This window comes from Oncorhynchus nerka, linkage group LG15, assembly GCF_034236695.1.
Source record: "Oncorhynchus nerka isolate Pitt River linkage group LG15, Oner_Uvic_2.0, whole genome shotgun sequence".
Lineage (NCBI taxonomy): Eukaryota > Metazoa > Chordata > Actinopteri > Salmoniformes > Salmonidae > Oncorhynchus > Oncorhynchus nerka.
Genome location: NC_088410.1, coordinates 15,201,646 through 15,214,218, shown reverse-complemented (window position 1 = coordinate 15,214,218; position 12,573 = coordinate 15,201,646). Strand labels below are relative to the sequence as shown.

At 44.2% G+C, this 12,573-nt stretch overlaps 1 protein-coding gene across 1 annotated transcript; it reads right to left on the bottom strand.

Moving 5' to 3' along the window:
• Positions 1 to 1,758: 1,758 nt before the first annotated feature.
• Positions 1,759 to 12,571, bottom strand: nthl1 (nth-like DNA glycosylase 1). Its single transcript, XM_065001083.1, has 6 exons — positions 12,100 to 12,571; positions 11,486 to 11,757; positions 6,513 to 6,683; positions 4,007 to 4,166; positions 3,646 to 3,726; positions 1,759 to 3,193 (listed from the first exon to the last, which is right to left on the bottom strand). Exons 1-6 carry the CDS (start codon positions 12,305 to 12,307, stop codon positions 3,114 to 3,116), a joined length of 972 nt encoding a protein of 323 aa, XP_064857155.1. The 5' UTR covers positions 12,308 to 12,571; the 3' UTR covers positions 1,759 to 3,113.
• Between the last annotated feature and the right edge of the window lie 2 nt (positions 12,572 to 12,573).

The following is a 12,573-nucleotide window of genomic DNA, read 5'->3' as shown; positions in this document are numbered from 1 at the left end:
AGGAAAATATTCAGATTACAAAGTTATAATTTCCTAATAACTTTTCAGATATTTTATATCTGATCAATTAGTCTTCGAATTAATGAATTATTTACTTGACATCACGTTAGTCTCATTCCAAACGTCTCATATCTGCACGAACCCATTCTTCACTATGAGTCATCCATACATCAATTGTCTTAAATCATTTATTTATTAACTTAGTTTGTTTATGCATTTCTATGAATTAGTAAGTAAAAAATGGTTCGGGGGAATGTGGGCTAAACCGGCATGGTGGCTTGTTAGACAAAAGTGGGGGTCACCTGAGAAGTCACTACAGAGTTGATAATTATAACAATTGAAATACTAATCCTTTGCACATGAACGCTCACTCATTCGGGAACAATTGCAATCTATATATATATTTACGCTCAGTGTGTCGTCTTGAAAAAGAATTGTCGGTAAAAAATGGTTAGAGGGGATAGTCACATTCATGTTGTAGAATGGATACTTGGCGGTCAATTTGCACATGAACGCTCACTCATTGAACAATTGCAAAAATTTTTACGCTCAGTGTGACTTGTCTTGAAAAGGTTTCTTTTGTAGAATTGTCGGTTGCTGGTTTTGGGAACAAAGTTCAGAGCGATTAATTCATGTTGTAGAATATTTTGTCGGTTTCAGATCATTTGAATTTCCTAGCTGCAGACTAGTAATTAATATCAAAGACTTGTTCTTATTCTGTCGGTATCGATAGTCTAAGAGTTTAACCACGTGGTTTGGTTAAAAGATTCAGCAATGGTCTGCAACCTTTGTCCCTCTAGTGGAGAAAAACATGGTCTATTGAGGAATTCTCAAGATTGGGGTTTTTAGAATTGCAGAAAAGGGCCTGTCCCAGGATGCCTGACCCTAACTGGGCTCATGGGCGGTCCTCTGATTGAGTTCAACTCAAAAGGGAATTGGGAGTTTCCTTCATTAAGTCCAAAATCACACACATTTTACAAACAGTATCATCCTCACTCAATTCATCTTATACAACAGATTCGATGTCCTCCATATTTGAGGCTATTATATAAACAGCGTTATGGTAATGCTGTCTCCCAGAGGGGGTGGTAACCCCAAACCAAGAGAACCAGGCTCCAATTCGATGTAAACCTCCATATTTGAGGCTATTATATAAACAGCGTTATGGTAATGTGGCCGCACCGTCTCCCACGGAGCTTCACCAAAATGTAACAAACGGACCAGTTGAAGCTAGATTCTTCACCGATCTTTTATACCTCTCTCGGAACATAAATGTTGTTCGGACCTCAAGTTCTGTGAGGTGGAAGAAATTCCTTTGTTCTCAATGAAACTTCCCTCTGTCTCTATACTGTGTGGCCATGAGGCAGGGTCTTCTCTAGGAATTTACGACCTCGCTGACCACAGCAGCCTGGTTGAAGGAGCAGAGAGGGGGATGGTGCTCTCTGTACCCAAAGAGGGCAACGTCATTACACTGGTTAACCAGTGACCTGATGGGGTAGAGGAAGTGGTGGTGTCACCTTGGTAACCAGTCTTCCAGGGCCTTGCGTGTCTCCTCTGGGTTCTTGGTCCCACCTCTCGTCCATCCCAGCCGGTTGGAGATACGGTGGACGTGTGTGTCACACAGCCACACACACAATAAAAAAAAAAAAGTAGAATGAATGTATCCCGTGAGAAGACGCCCACTATATAATCCAATAGAACTACCACTTTGCACCTGATCAGACCACATCACAACATGCTCGTTTCTCCAAGGTGTCTGCAGCATTGTGACGTATTTGTAGGCATATCATTGGAAGATTGACCATAAGAGACTACATTTACCAGGGGTCCGCCCGGTGTCCTGTTCCTGTGTCGAAATTATTGCGTACTCTTTAGGTCCATGCGCCGTTCCATTTCTTCAGAAGAGAAAGTCAACTGCCACGATGGATTTATCGTCGATAGATATGTGAAAAACACCTTGAGGATTGATTCTAAACATCGGTTTGCCATGTTTCTGTCAATATTATGGAGTTAATTTGGAAAAAAGTTTGTTTTAATTACTTAATTTTCGGGTTTTTTCTTACCCAAAGGTACCCAAGTTATTTTATTTGAATGTTTTTCTGGTTTTTGTGAAAATGTTGCTTGCTGAATGTCAGGCATAATCCTATGCTAGGCTATCAATACTGTTACACAAATGCTTGTGTAGCTATGGTTGAGAAGCATATTTTTGAAAATCTGAGATGACAGTGTTGTTAACAAAAGGCTAAGCTTGAGAGCAAATAGATTTATTTCATTTGCGATTTTCATGAATAGTTAACGTTGCGTTATGCTAATGAGCTTGCGGATAGATTTACACAATCCTGGATACAGCTTTTTTTCGTAGCTAAACGTGATGCAGAAAATGGAGCGATTTCTCCTAAACAAATCATCTTTTTGTAAAAACTGAACATTTGCTATCTAACTGAGAGTCTCCTCATTGAAAACATCTGAAGTTCTTCAAAGGTAAATTATTTTATTTTAATGTTTTTCTGTTTTTTGTGAAAATGTTGCCTGCTGAATGCTAACGCTAAATGCTACGCTAGCTATCAATACTGTTACACAAATGCTTGTTTTGCTATGGTTGAGAAGCATATTTTGAAAATCTGAGAGGACAGTGTTGTTAACAAAAATCTAAGCTTGAGAGCTAGCATATTGATTTCATTTCATTTGAGATTTTCATGAATAGTTAACGTTGCGTTATGGTAATGAGCTTGAGGCTGTATTCACGATCCCGGATCCGGGATGGCTCGTCGCAACAGGTTTCTTAACTAACTAGAGTTTTGGCAAGTTGGTTGGGACATCTTTGTGCATGACAAGTAATTTTTCCAACAATTGTTTACAGACAGATTATTTCACTTATAATTCACTGTATCACAATTCCAGTGGGTCAGAAGTTTACATACACTAACTTGACTACGCCTTGAAACAGCTCGGAAAATTCCAGAAAATGTCATGGCTTCAGAAGCTTCTGATATGCTAATTGACATTATTTGAGTCAATTGGAGGTGTACCTGTGGATGTATTTCAAGGCCTACCTTCAAACTCAGTGCCTCTGCTTGATATCATGGGGAAATCAAAAGAAATCAGCCAAGACCTCAGAAAAAAATTGTAGACCTCCACAAGTCTGGTTCATCCTTGGGAGCAATTCCCAGACACCTGAAGGTACCAGGTTCATCTGTACAAACAATAGTACGCAAGTATAAACACCATCTGATGAAACAAAAATATAACTGTTTGGCCAAAATGATCATCGTTATGTTTTGAGGGAAAAGGGGGAGGCTTGCAAGCTGAAGAACATCAGAACCGTGAAGCACGGGGGTGGCAGCATCATGTAGTGGGGGTGCTTTGCTGCAGGAGGGACAGGTGCACTTCACAAAATAGATGGCATCATGAGGATGGAAAATTATGTGGATATATTGAAGCAACATCTCAAGATATCAGTCGGGAAGTTAAAGCTTGGTCACAAATGGGTCTTCCAAATGGACACTGACCCCAAGCAAACAGAGTTGTGGCAAAATGGCAACAGTCAAGGTATTGGAGTGGTCATCACAAAGTCCTGAACTCAATCCCATAGAAAATGTGAGGGCAGAACTGAAAAAGCGTGTGCGAGCAAGGAGGCCTACAAACCTGACTCCGTTACACCAGCTCTGTCAGCAGGAATGGGCCAAAATTCACCCAACTTATTGTGGGAAGCTTGTGGAAGGCTACCTGAAATGTTTGACCCAAGTTAAACAATTTAAAGGCAATGCTACCAAATAATAATTGAGTGTATGTAAACTTCTGACCCACTGGGTATGTGATGAAAGAAATAAAACCTCTACTATTATTCTGACATTTCACATTCTTAAAATAAAGTGGTGATCTTAACTGTCTTAAGACAGGGAATTTTGACTAGGATTAAATGTCAGGAATTGTGAAAAACTTTAAATATATTTGGCTAAACTGTATGTAAACTTCCGACTTCAAACTGTATATGAGCCATACCTACCTATGCCAGAGACCTGGTGCCAGGCGATGTCCATGGCCAGGTGAGCCATCTTGGGTCCTACTCCAGGTAGTCGTACCAGGCCCTCCACTGTGTTAGGGATGTCCCCTCTAAACTCCCTCTGGAGCATCACTGACGTCTGCTTCAGGTACTTCACCTTGGTCTGGAGGAGGGGGGGTAGGAGAGAAGACATATCAAGGTTTTATTCATAAGTATTCACACCCCTTGACTTTTTCCACATGGTACAGCCTGAATTTAAAATGGATTACATTGAGATTTGTCACTGGCCTACCCACAATACCCCATAATGTGGGATGTTTTTATTCTTTTACAAATTAATTAATAAAAAGCTGAAATGTCTTGAGTAAAATATTCAACCCTTTGTTGTGACTTAATAATAATAATTTCAGGTGGAAATATTTGCTTAACAAGTGCATTGACTCACTCTGTGTGCAATAATAGTGTTTAACATGACTTTTGAATGACTGCCCATCTCTGTACCCCACACATATAATTATCTGTAAGGTCCCTCAGTCGAGTAGTGAATTTCAAACAGATTCAACCACAAAAACTAGGAAGGTTTTCCAATGTCTCACAAAGTATAGCAGATGAGTTGGTTGATGGGTAAAAATAAAAAGCAGATATTCAATATCTCTTTCAACATGAAGTTATTAATTACACTTTGGATGGTGTGTCGATACACCCAGTCACTACAAAGATACAGGCGTCCTTCCCAACTCAGTTGCCGGAGAGGAAGGAAACTGCTCAGGGATTTCACCATGAGACAACTGGTGACTAAGTTTAATGGCTGTGATAAAACACTGAGGATGGATCAACAACATTGTAGTTACTCCACAATAACATATATGACCAAGTGAAAAGAAGGAAGCCTGTACAGAATACAAATCCTCCAGAACATACATCCTGTTTGCAACAAGTCACTAAAGTAATACTGCAAAAAAATGTGTCAAAGCAATACATTTTTTGTGTTGTATTGGATTTGCCTCAAACATATTACGGTTGACCAATCTCCATATTTTAAAGGATAGTGGTGGCTGCATCATATTATGGGTATGCTTTTAATTGTGAAGGACAGGAGTGTTTTTCAGGATAAAATAAACAGAATGGAGCTAAGCACAGGCAAAATCCTGGAGGAAAACCTGCTTCAGTATGCTTTCCACCAGACCCTGGCAGATTAATTCATCTTTCAGCAGGACAATAACCTAAAACACAAGGCCAAATCTACACTGGAGTTGCTTACCAAGAAGACAGTTAATGTTCCTGCCGAGTTACAGTTTTGACTTAAATATAAAAAACTATGGCAAGACCTAATGGTTGTCTAGCAACGAACAACAACCAATAACCCACACAATTAAATCCATTTTTAATCCCACTTTGTAACACAACAAAATGTGGAAAAGGTCAAGGGGTGTGAATACAAGACCTAATGGTTGTCTAGCAACGAACAACAACCAATAACCCACACAATTAAATCCATTTTTAATCCCACTTTGTAACACAACAAAATGTGGAAAAGGTCAAGGGGTGTGAATACAAGACCTAATGGTCGTCTAGCAACGAACAACAACCAATAACCCACACAATTAAATCCATTTTTAATCCCACTTTGTAACACAACAAAATGTGGAAAAGGTCAAGGGGTGTGAATACAAGACCTAATGGTTGTCTAGCAACGAACAACAACCAATAACCCACACAATTAAATCCATTTTTAATCCCACTTTGTAACACAACAAAATGTGGAAAAGGTCAAGGGTGTGAATACAAGACCTAATGGTTGTCTAGCAACGAACAACAACCAATAACCCACACAATTAAATCCATTTTTAATCCCACTTTGTAACACAACAAAATGTGGAAAAGGTCAAGGGGTGTGAATACAAGACCTAATGGTTGTCTAGCAACGAACAACAACCAATAACCCACACAATTAAATCATTTTTAATCCCACTTTGTAACACAACAAAATGTGGAAAAGGTCAAGGGGTGTGAATACAAGACCTAATGGTTGTCTAGCAACGAACAACAACCAATAACCCACACAATTAAATCCATTTTTAATCCCACTTTGTAACACAACAAAATGTGGAAAAGGTCAAGGGGTGTGAATACAAGACCTAATGGTTGTCTAGCAACGAACAACAACCAATAACCCACACAATTAAATCCATTTTTAATCCCACTTTGTAACACAACAAAATGTGGAAAAGGTCAAGGGGTGTGAATACAAGACCTAATGGTTGTCTAGCAATGAACAACAACCAATAACCCACACAATTAAATCCATTTTTAATCCCACTTTGTAACACAACAAAATGTGGAAAAGGTCAAGGGGTGTGAATACAAGACCTAATGGTTGTCTAGCAATGAACAACAACCAATAACCCACACAATTAAATCCATTTTTAATCCCACTTTGTAACACAACAAAATGTGGAAAAGGTCAAGGGGTGTGAATACTTTGAAGGCAGTGTATAGTGTGCGTTACCCTCCAAAAGCCGACAGGGTAGATGAGTTGTCCCAGTGTGTCATCGTCAGTGTTGACTATGTTGTCCACTGTACAGCCATGAGCCCTGAGTCTCTGCAGAGCCGCACTGGTCACCTGGTCCCTTGTCTGGCTTGACAACATCAGAGACACCAGCACCTGGTAACGTCGCACCTGGTGGAAGAGATGAGGAGAAGGGGAGAGAGTGTTTAATCTGGCTAGACAACTTTAGAGAGACCAGGACCTGGTAATGTCTCACTTGATGGGAAGGGGAAGAGGAGGGGAGGGGATAGAGTCTTTAATCTGGCATCTTTTAGATATTAAACTACACTACATACACAAGTATATGGACACCACTTCAAACTAGTGGATTTGGCTATCTCACCACACCCATTGCTGACAGGTGTATAAAATCGAGCACACCACCATGCAATCTCCATAGACAAACATTGGCAGTAGAATGGCCTTACAGAAGAGCTCCGGAATAGGATGCCACTTTTCCAACAAAGTCAGTTCAACAAATATCTGCTTTGTTAGAGCTGCCCCGGTCAACTGTAAATGCTGTTATTGTGAAGTGGAAACGTCTAGGAGCAACAACAGCTCAGCCGCGAAGTGGTAGGCCACACAAGCTCACAGAACAGAACCTCAGAGTGCTGGAGTGCGTAGCATTTAAAAGTAATCTGTCCTTGGTTGCAACACTCACTACCGAGTTCCAAACTGCCTCTGGAAGCAACGTCAGCACAAGAACTGTTCGTCAGGAGCTTCATGAAACAGGTTTCCATGGCTAAGCATCACCATGTGCAATGCCAAGCGTCGGCTGGAGCAGTGGAAACGCGTTCTCTGGAGTGATGAATCACACTTCACCATCTGGCAGTCCCAATGGACGAATCTGGGTTTGGCGGATGCCAGGAAAACGCTACCTGCTGGGTAGCTGGGGCTGTTTTTAATGGATCGGGCCCCTTAGTTCTAGTGAAGGGAAATCTCAATGCTACAGCATACAATGACATTCTAGACGATTCTGTGCTTCCAACTTTGTGGCAACAGTTTGGGGAAGGCCCTTTCCTGTTTTAGCATGACAACGCCCCTGTGCACAAAGCGAGGCCCATACAGAGTGTAGATCAATGTGGAAGAACTTGACTGGCATGCACATAGCCCTGACCTCAACCCCATCGAACACCTTTGTGATTTATTTTTTTTGGAATGAGATGTTCAATGAGCAGGTGTCCACACACATTACATAACCAAAAGTATCTCCTTTGCTAGTATGCCTTGTGTTAAAATGGAGTGTTTTTTTTTAACCTTTATTTAACCAGGCAAGTCAGTTAAGAACAAATTCTTATTTTCAATGACGGCCTGGGAACAGCGGGTTAACTGCCTGTTCAGGGGCAGAACGACAGATTTGTACCTTGTCAGCTCGGGGGTTTGAACTTGCAACCTTCCGGTTACTAGTCCAACGCTCTAACCACTAGGCTACCCTGTTCAGTAGGCGTACACTGTTTCTAAAGAGGTCTCCACTCTCAGAATGAGGTTGACTCATCACTCCTGGTGGGAGAACAGGTGTGCATAACTAACATGTCACGTAACATCTAACTTGTATATCCTTGTCTGTCATGGTGGTAAAGCCTGATTGAACTGGCCTCATGAAAACAGCTTGGGATGTATTAATTAGTCGCACACTGTAGCAAAAAGTTTTCCAGCGGGAAACGTACTGCAGCGAAATCAAGTGTTTCTATTGGACAAATTCAGCTAAGTTCTGCCTAGTTCTGTTTGGTTCCTAATGAATACACCCCAGCTAGCTCGGCCCATCTCCCATCCCCAACACTGTTGCACTGTTTGTTTCGTAAGCTCATAACAAATCATATCCAGTGACATAACTGCAGTTCCACATCCTCCTTTTATAGTGCTGGATGTATTTCACCTTTATCCTGGAACATAAATCAGATCTACAGCCTTCTGACCCTGCTCTGGAGAACCCCTCCACCTCTAATGGGCACTCTGCTGTTCTACCTGCAGGGTTCATCTAGTGGTGGAACCCTGCTACTACCTCTGTGTGTTCTGCTGTTCTACCTGCAGGGTTCATCTAGTGGTGGAACCCTGCTACTACCTCTGTGTGTTCTGCTGTTCTACCTGCAGGGTTCATCTAGTGGTGGAATCCTGCTACTACCTCTGTGTGTTCTGCTGTTCTACCTGCAGGGTTCATCTAGTGGTGGAACCCTGCTACTACCTCTGTGTGTTCTGCTGTTCTACCTGCAGGGTTCATCTAGTGGTGGAACCCTGCTACTACCTCTGTGTGTTCTGCTGTTCTACCTGCAGGGTTCATCTAGTGGTGGAATCCTGCTACTACCTCTGTGTTCTGCTGTTCTACCTGCAGGGTTCATCTAGTGGTGGAACCCTGCTACTACTTCTGTGGGTTCTGCTGTTCTACCTGCAGGGTTCATCTAGTGGTGGAACCCTGCTACTACTTCTGTGTATTCTACTGTTCTACCTGCAGGGTTCATCTTGTTCTACTGGTGGAACCCTGCTACTACCTCTGTGTATTCTACTGTTCTACCTGCAGGGTTCATCTTGTTCTACTGGTGGAACCCTGCTACTACCTCTGTGTGTTCTAACGTCCTACAGGAAACAGTCACCACCAGCCGTGGAAAAGGAGTTTGTGTGATTGGCACAGACAACATACTGTATGTGTCAGGAATGAGCCCTTTGTGTGTTACATATTGTCATGACCAGTGTTACATCGTGGCATTACCAATACATAATCCTTCATCAGGTCTACAAAGATCCTGACAAGTACTACATAGACCTACATAGATCCTGACCAGTACTACATAGACCTACATAGATCCTGACCAGTCCTACATAGATCCTGACCAGTACTTTTATCTTCTCAACTTGCCTATCTGGTTAAATAAAGGTTAAATAATTGTTTTATTTATTTTTAAGATCCTGACCAGAACTACATAATCCTACATAGACCCTGGCCAGTACTACATAGACCTACATAGATCCTGACCAGTACTACATAGACCTACATAGATCCTGACCAGTACTTTTATCTTCTCAACTTGCCTACCTGGTTAAATAAAGGTTAAATAATTGTTTTATTTATTTTTAAGATCCTGACCAGAACTACATAATCCTACATAGACCCTGGCCAGTACTACATAGGCCTACATAGATCCTGACCAGTACTACATAGGCCTACATAGATCCTGACCAGTACTACATAGGCCTACATAGATCCTGACCAGTACTACATAGGCCTACATAGATCCTGACCAGTACTACATAGGCCTACATAGATCCTGACCAGTACTACATAGGCCTACATAGATCCTGACCAGTACTACATAGGCCTACATAGATCCTGACCAGTACTACTTAGGCCTACATAGATTCCTGTGGTCTTTGACAGACAGCGAAACATCTCGTGCTCCAGTGAGTTACACCTGCCGCAGGTGAGAGGTTTGTGACCAGTAATGACCTGGAAGTACATCTGTTGGTTTCTAACCCCCCAGTAGACCTGCTGGTCGAGTTGCTGCAGTACAGCAGCACAGTGGGCAGAGAACCTACAGGGGTGGGGAGAGAAAAAAAAAAAAAATTGGTCGATTTAGAGGGCCTATTTTGCCCCAATTGACTATTTTCAGGGGTATTTTTGGGGGGGAGAGCGGAGCTCCCTCAACCTCCTACATTACTTTAGGGGCAAAATATAGGGTCAAAATGCACAAAGCCCTGGTGTAGCCTCTACAGTGGTAGGTGTAGATCAGGTCTCCGCCCCCTGGGTCTAGATCAGGTCTCCGCCCCCCGGGTCTAGATCAGGTCTCCGCCCCCCGGGTCTAGATCAGGTCTCCGCCCCCCGGGTCTAGATCAGGTCTCCGCCCCCCGGGTGTAGATCAGGTCTCCGCCCCCCGGGTGTAGATCAGGTCTCCGCCCCCCGGGTGTAGATCAGGTCTCCGCCCCCCGGGTGTAGATCAGGTCTCCGCCCCCCGGGTCTAGATCAGGTCTCCGCCCCCCGGGTCTAGATCAGGTCTCCGCCCCCCGGGTCTAGATCAGGTCTCCGCCCCCCGGGTGTAGATCAGGTCTCCGCCCCACGGGTGTAGATCAGGTCTCCGCCCCCAGGTGTAGATCAGGTCTCTGCCCCCAGGTGTAGATCAGGTCTCTACCCCAGGTGTAGATCAGGTCTCCGCCCCCAGGTGTAGATCAGGTCTCCGCCCCCCAGGTGTAGATCAGGTCTCCGCCCCCAGGTGTAGATCAGGTCTCTACCCCACAGGTGTAGATCAGGTCTCTACCCCCAGTGTAGATCAGGTCTCTACCCCCAGTGTAGATCAGGTCTCTACCCCCAGTGTAGATCAGGTCTCTACCCCAGGTGTAGATCAGGTCTCTACCCCAGGTGTAGATCAGGTCTCTACCCCAGGTGTAGATCAGGTCTCTACCCCAGGTGAATGCCAGGTCTCTACCCCAGGTGAATGCCAGGTCTCTACCCCAGGTGTAGATCAGGTCTCTACCCCAGGTGAATGCCAGGTCTCTACCCCAGGTGAATGCCAGGTCTCTACCCCAGGTGTAGATCAGGTCTCTACCCCAGGTGAATGCCAGGTCAGAGACGACGGACAGGTAACCGTTGAGCTCCCTCTGCCCGGCGGGGTGGACTGAAGTCACAACCTCTGTGAAGCAGGAGAAGGCTAGGGCGAACTCGGGGAAGGTGAGGGCGTGGGAGAGGGAGGAGCCGAGGCAGGAAGCGGTCTCTTGGTAGGTCAACAGGAGGTTCATGATACCGGGGAAGAATGTGTGGACGGCACGGAGCAGGGGGTAGCAGGGGCTGGTCCACCTCTGACCCGGAGAGGATGAGGGAGCGGACAGAGGGGGAGGCAGTGGCCAGGGTGTAGGTGGGGAGGTAAGAGGGGGAGAGAGGAGGGGAGAGGAGCAAAGCGGTAGTGGGGGGTGTACGACAGAGAGACAGAAACCATTGGGGTCTCACCCACCTCATCAGGGGCGTGTGTGTCGTAGCATTTCTCCGCCCCCATGAGGTCAACAGGAGCGTCCCTGGCGCTCCTCATCTGACGCACATGACCCAGCTGCTTGCTCCAATCAGGAGGCTCCCAGTGTTTAGGCTCCTCCTTCCCATCGTATTCCACCTTCACCTGGCCCCGCCTCCTGCGCAGGATGGGTGCCAGTGGTAACAGGGACAGGGCTTTGTCTGGCTCAGCTTGTGATTGGCCGAAGGATGAGCGACGGAACCTAGAGGAGCCAATATCTGCAAGGTAAAGTAGGGGCGGGGGACAGAAGTTGAGTGATGAGGTGTGCTGAACATTCTGAGGCATACAGAAATGATGTCACATTCTTCATGTACAGAACAACTGAACATACAGGAAGTAGTAGACGTCATCGTCACCTGTGTCAAAGATTAATTAGGGGCGTATTCAGACTGTGTGCATATAGCCAGGCCATAGGCTTTCTTTCTCTGAAAACTGTCGTCATCTCTTAGTTGTTTTAGGCTACAGCTTGTCCCATCTGAAAGTCCCTCAATCATGCAGCAAGACATTGCTTCAGTTTGTAAATGTCAGAAGGGCAATGTTGTGATAAAACGGATTCATACCTGAAGCGTCTCGTCCCAAACTCTGATTAGATACGCTCGAATCTTCTTCCTCCTGTTTCACGTGCGCCCTCAACACTCTCCTCTCCATCCTAGTTTTTAACGTCGTGGCTAAACCGGCACGGGGCACGGTCTTGTTACCGCTCCGAGTGATGACCGCGGTACTCTCAACGAAATAAGGCGAGGTCATTTTTAAAACAGTGGAAAGCATAGGAGACAGCTGTGCTGCAAGTGGGACGGACCGTGGCTAACAACATTAGCTTGTTAGCTATTTTAGTGATAATCTGGTTAGCTAGCTAAAACACATGTATATAAGTTTTGGTAACATTTTCCAAGTACTATTGATGGATATTGAAACGTGACCTACTAGGGTTATTGATTTAATTTTCAAACGACAGGCACGTTAAGACTAGCTAGAACATTAAACAAATGTTACATTTTTAACTCGACACCTCTTGCTTCGTCGAGCAATGTTTT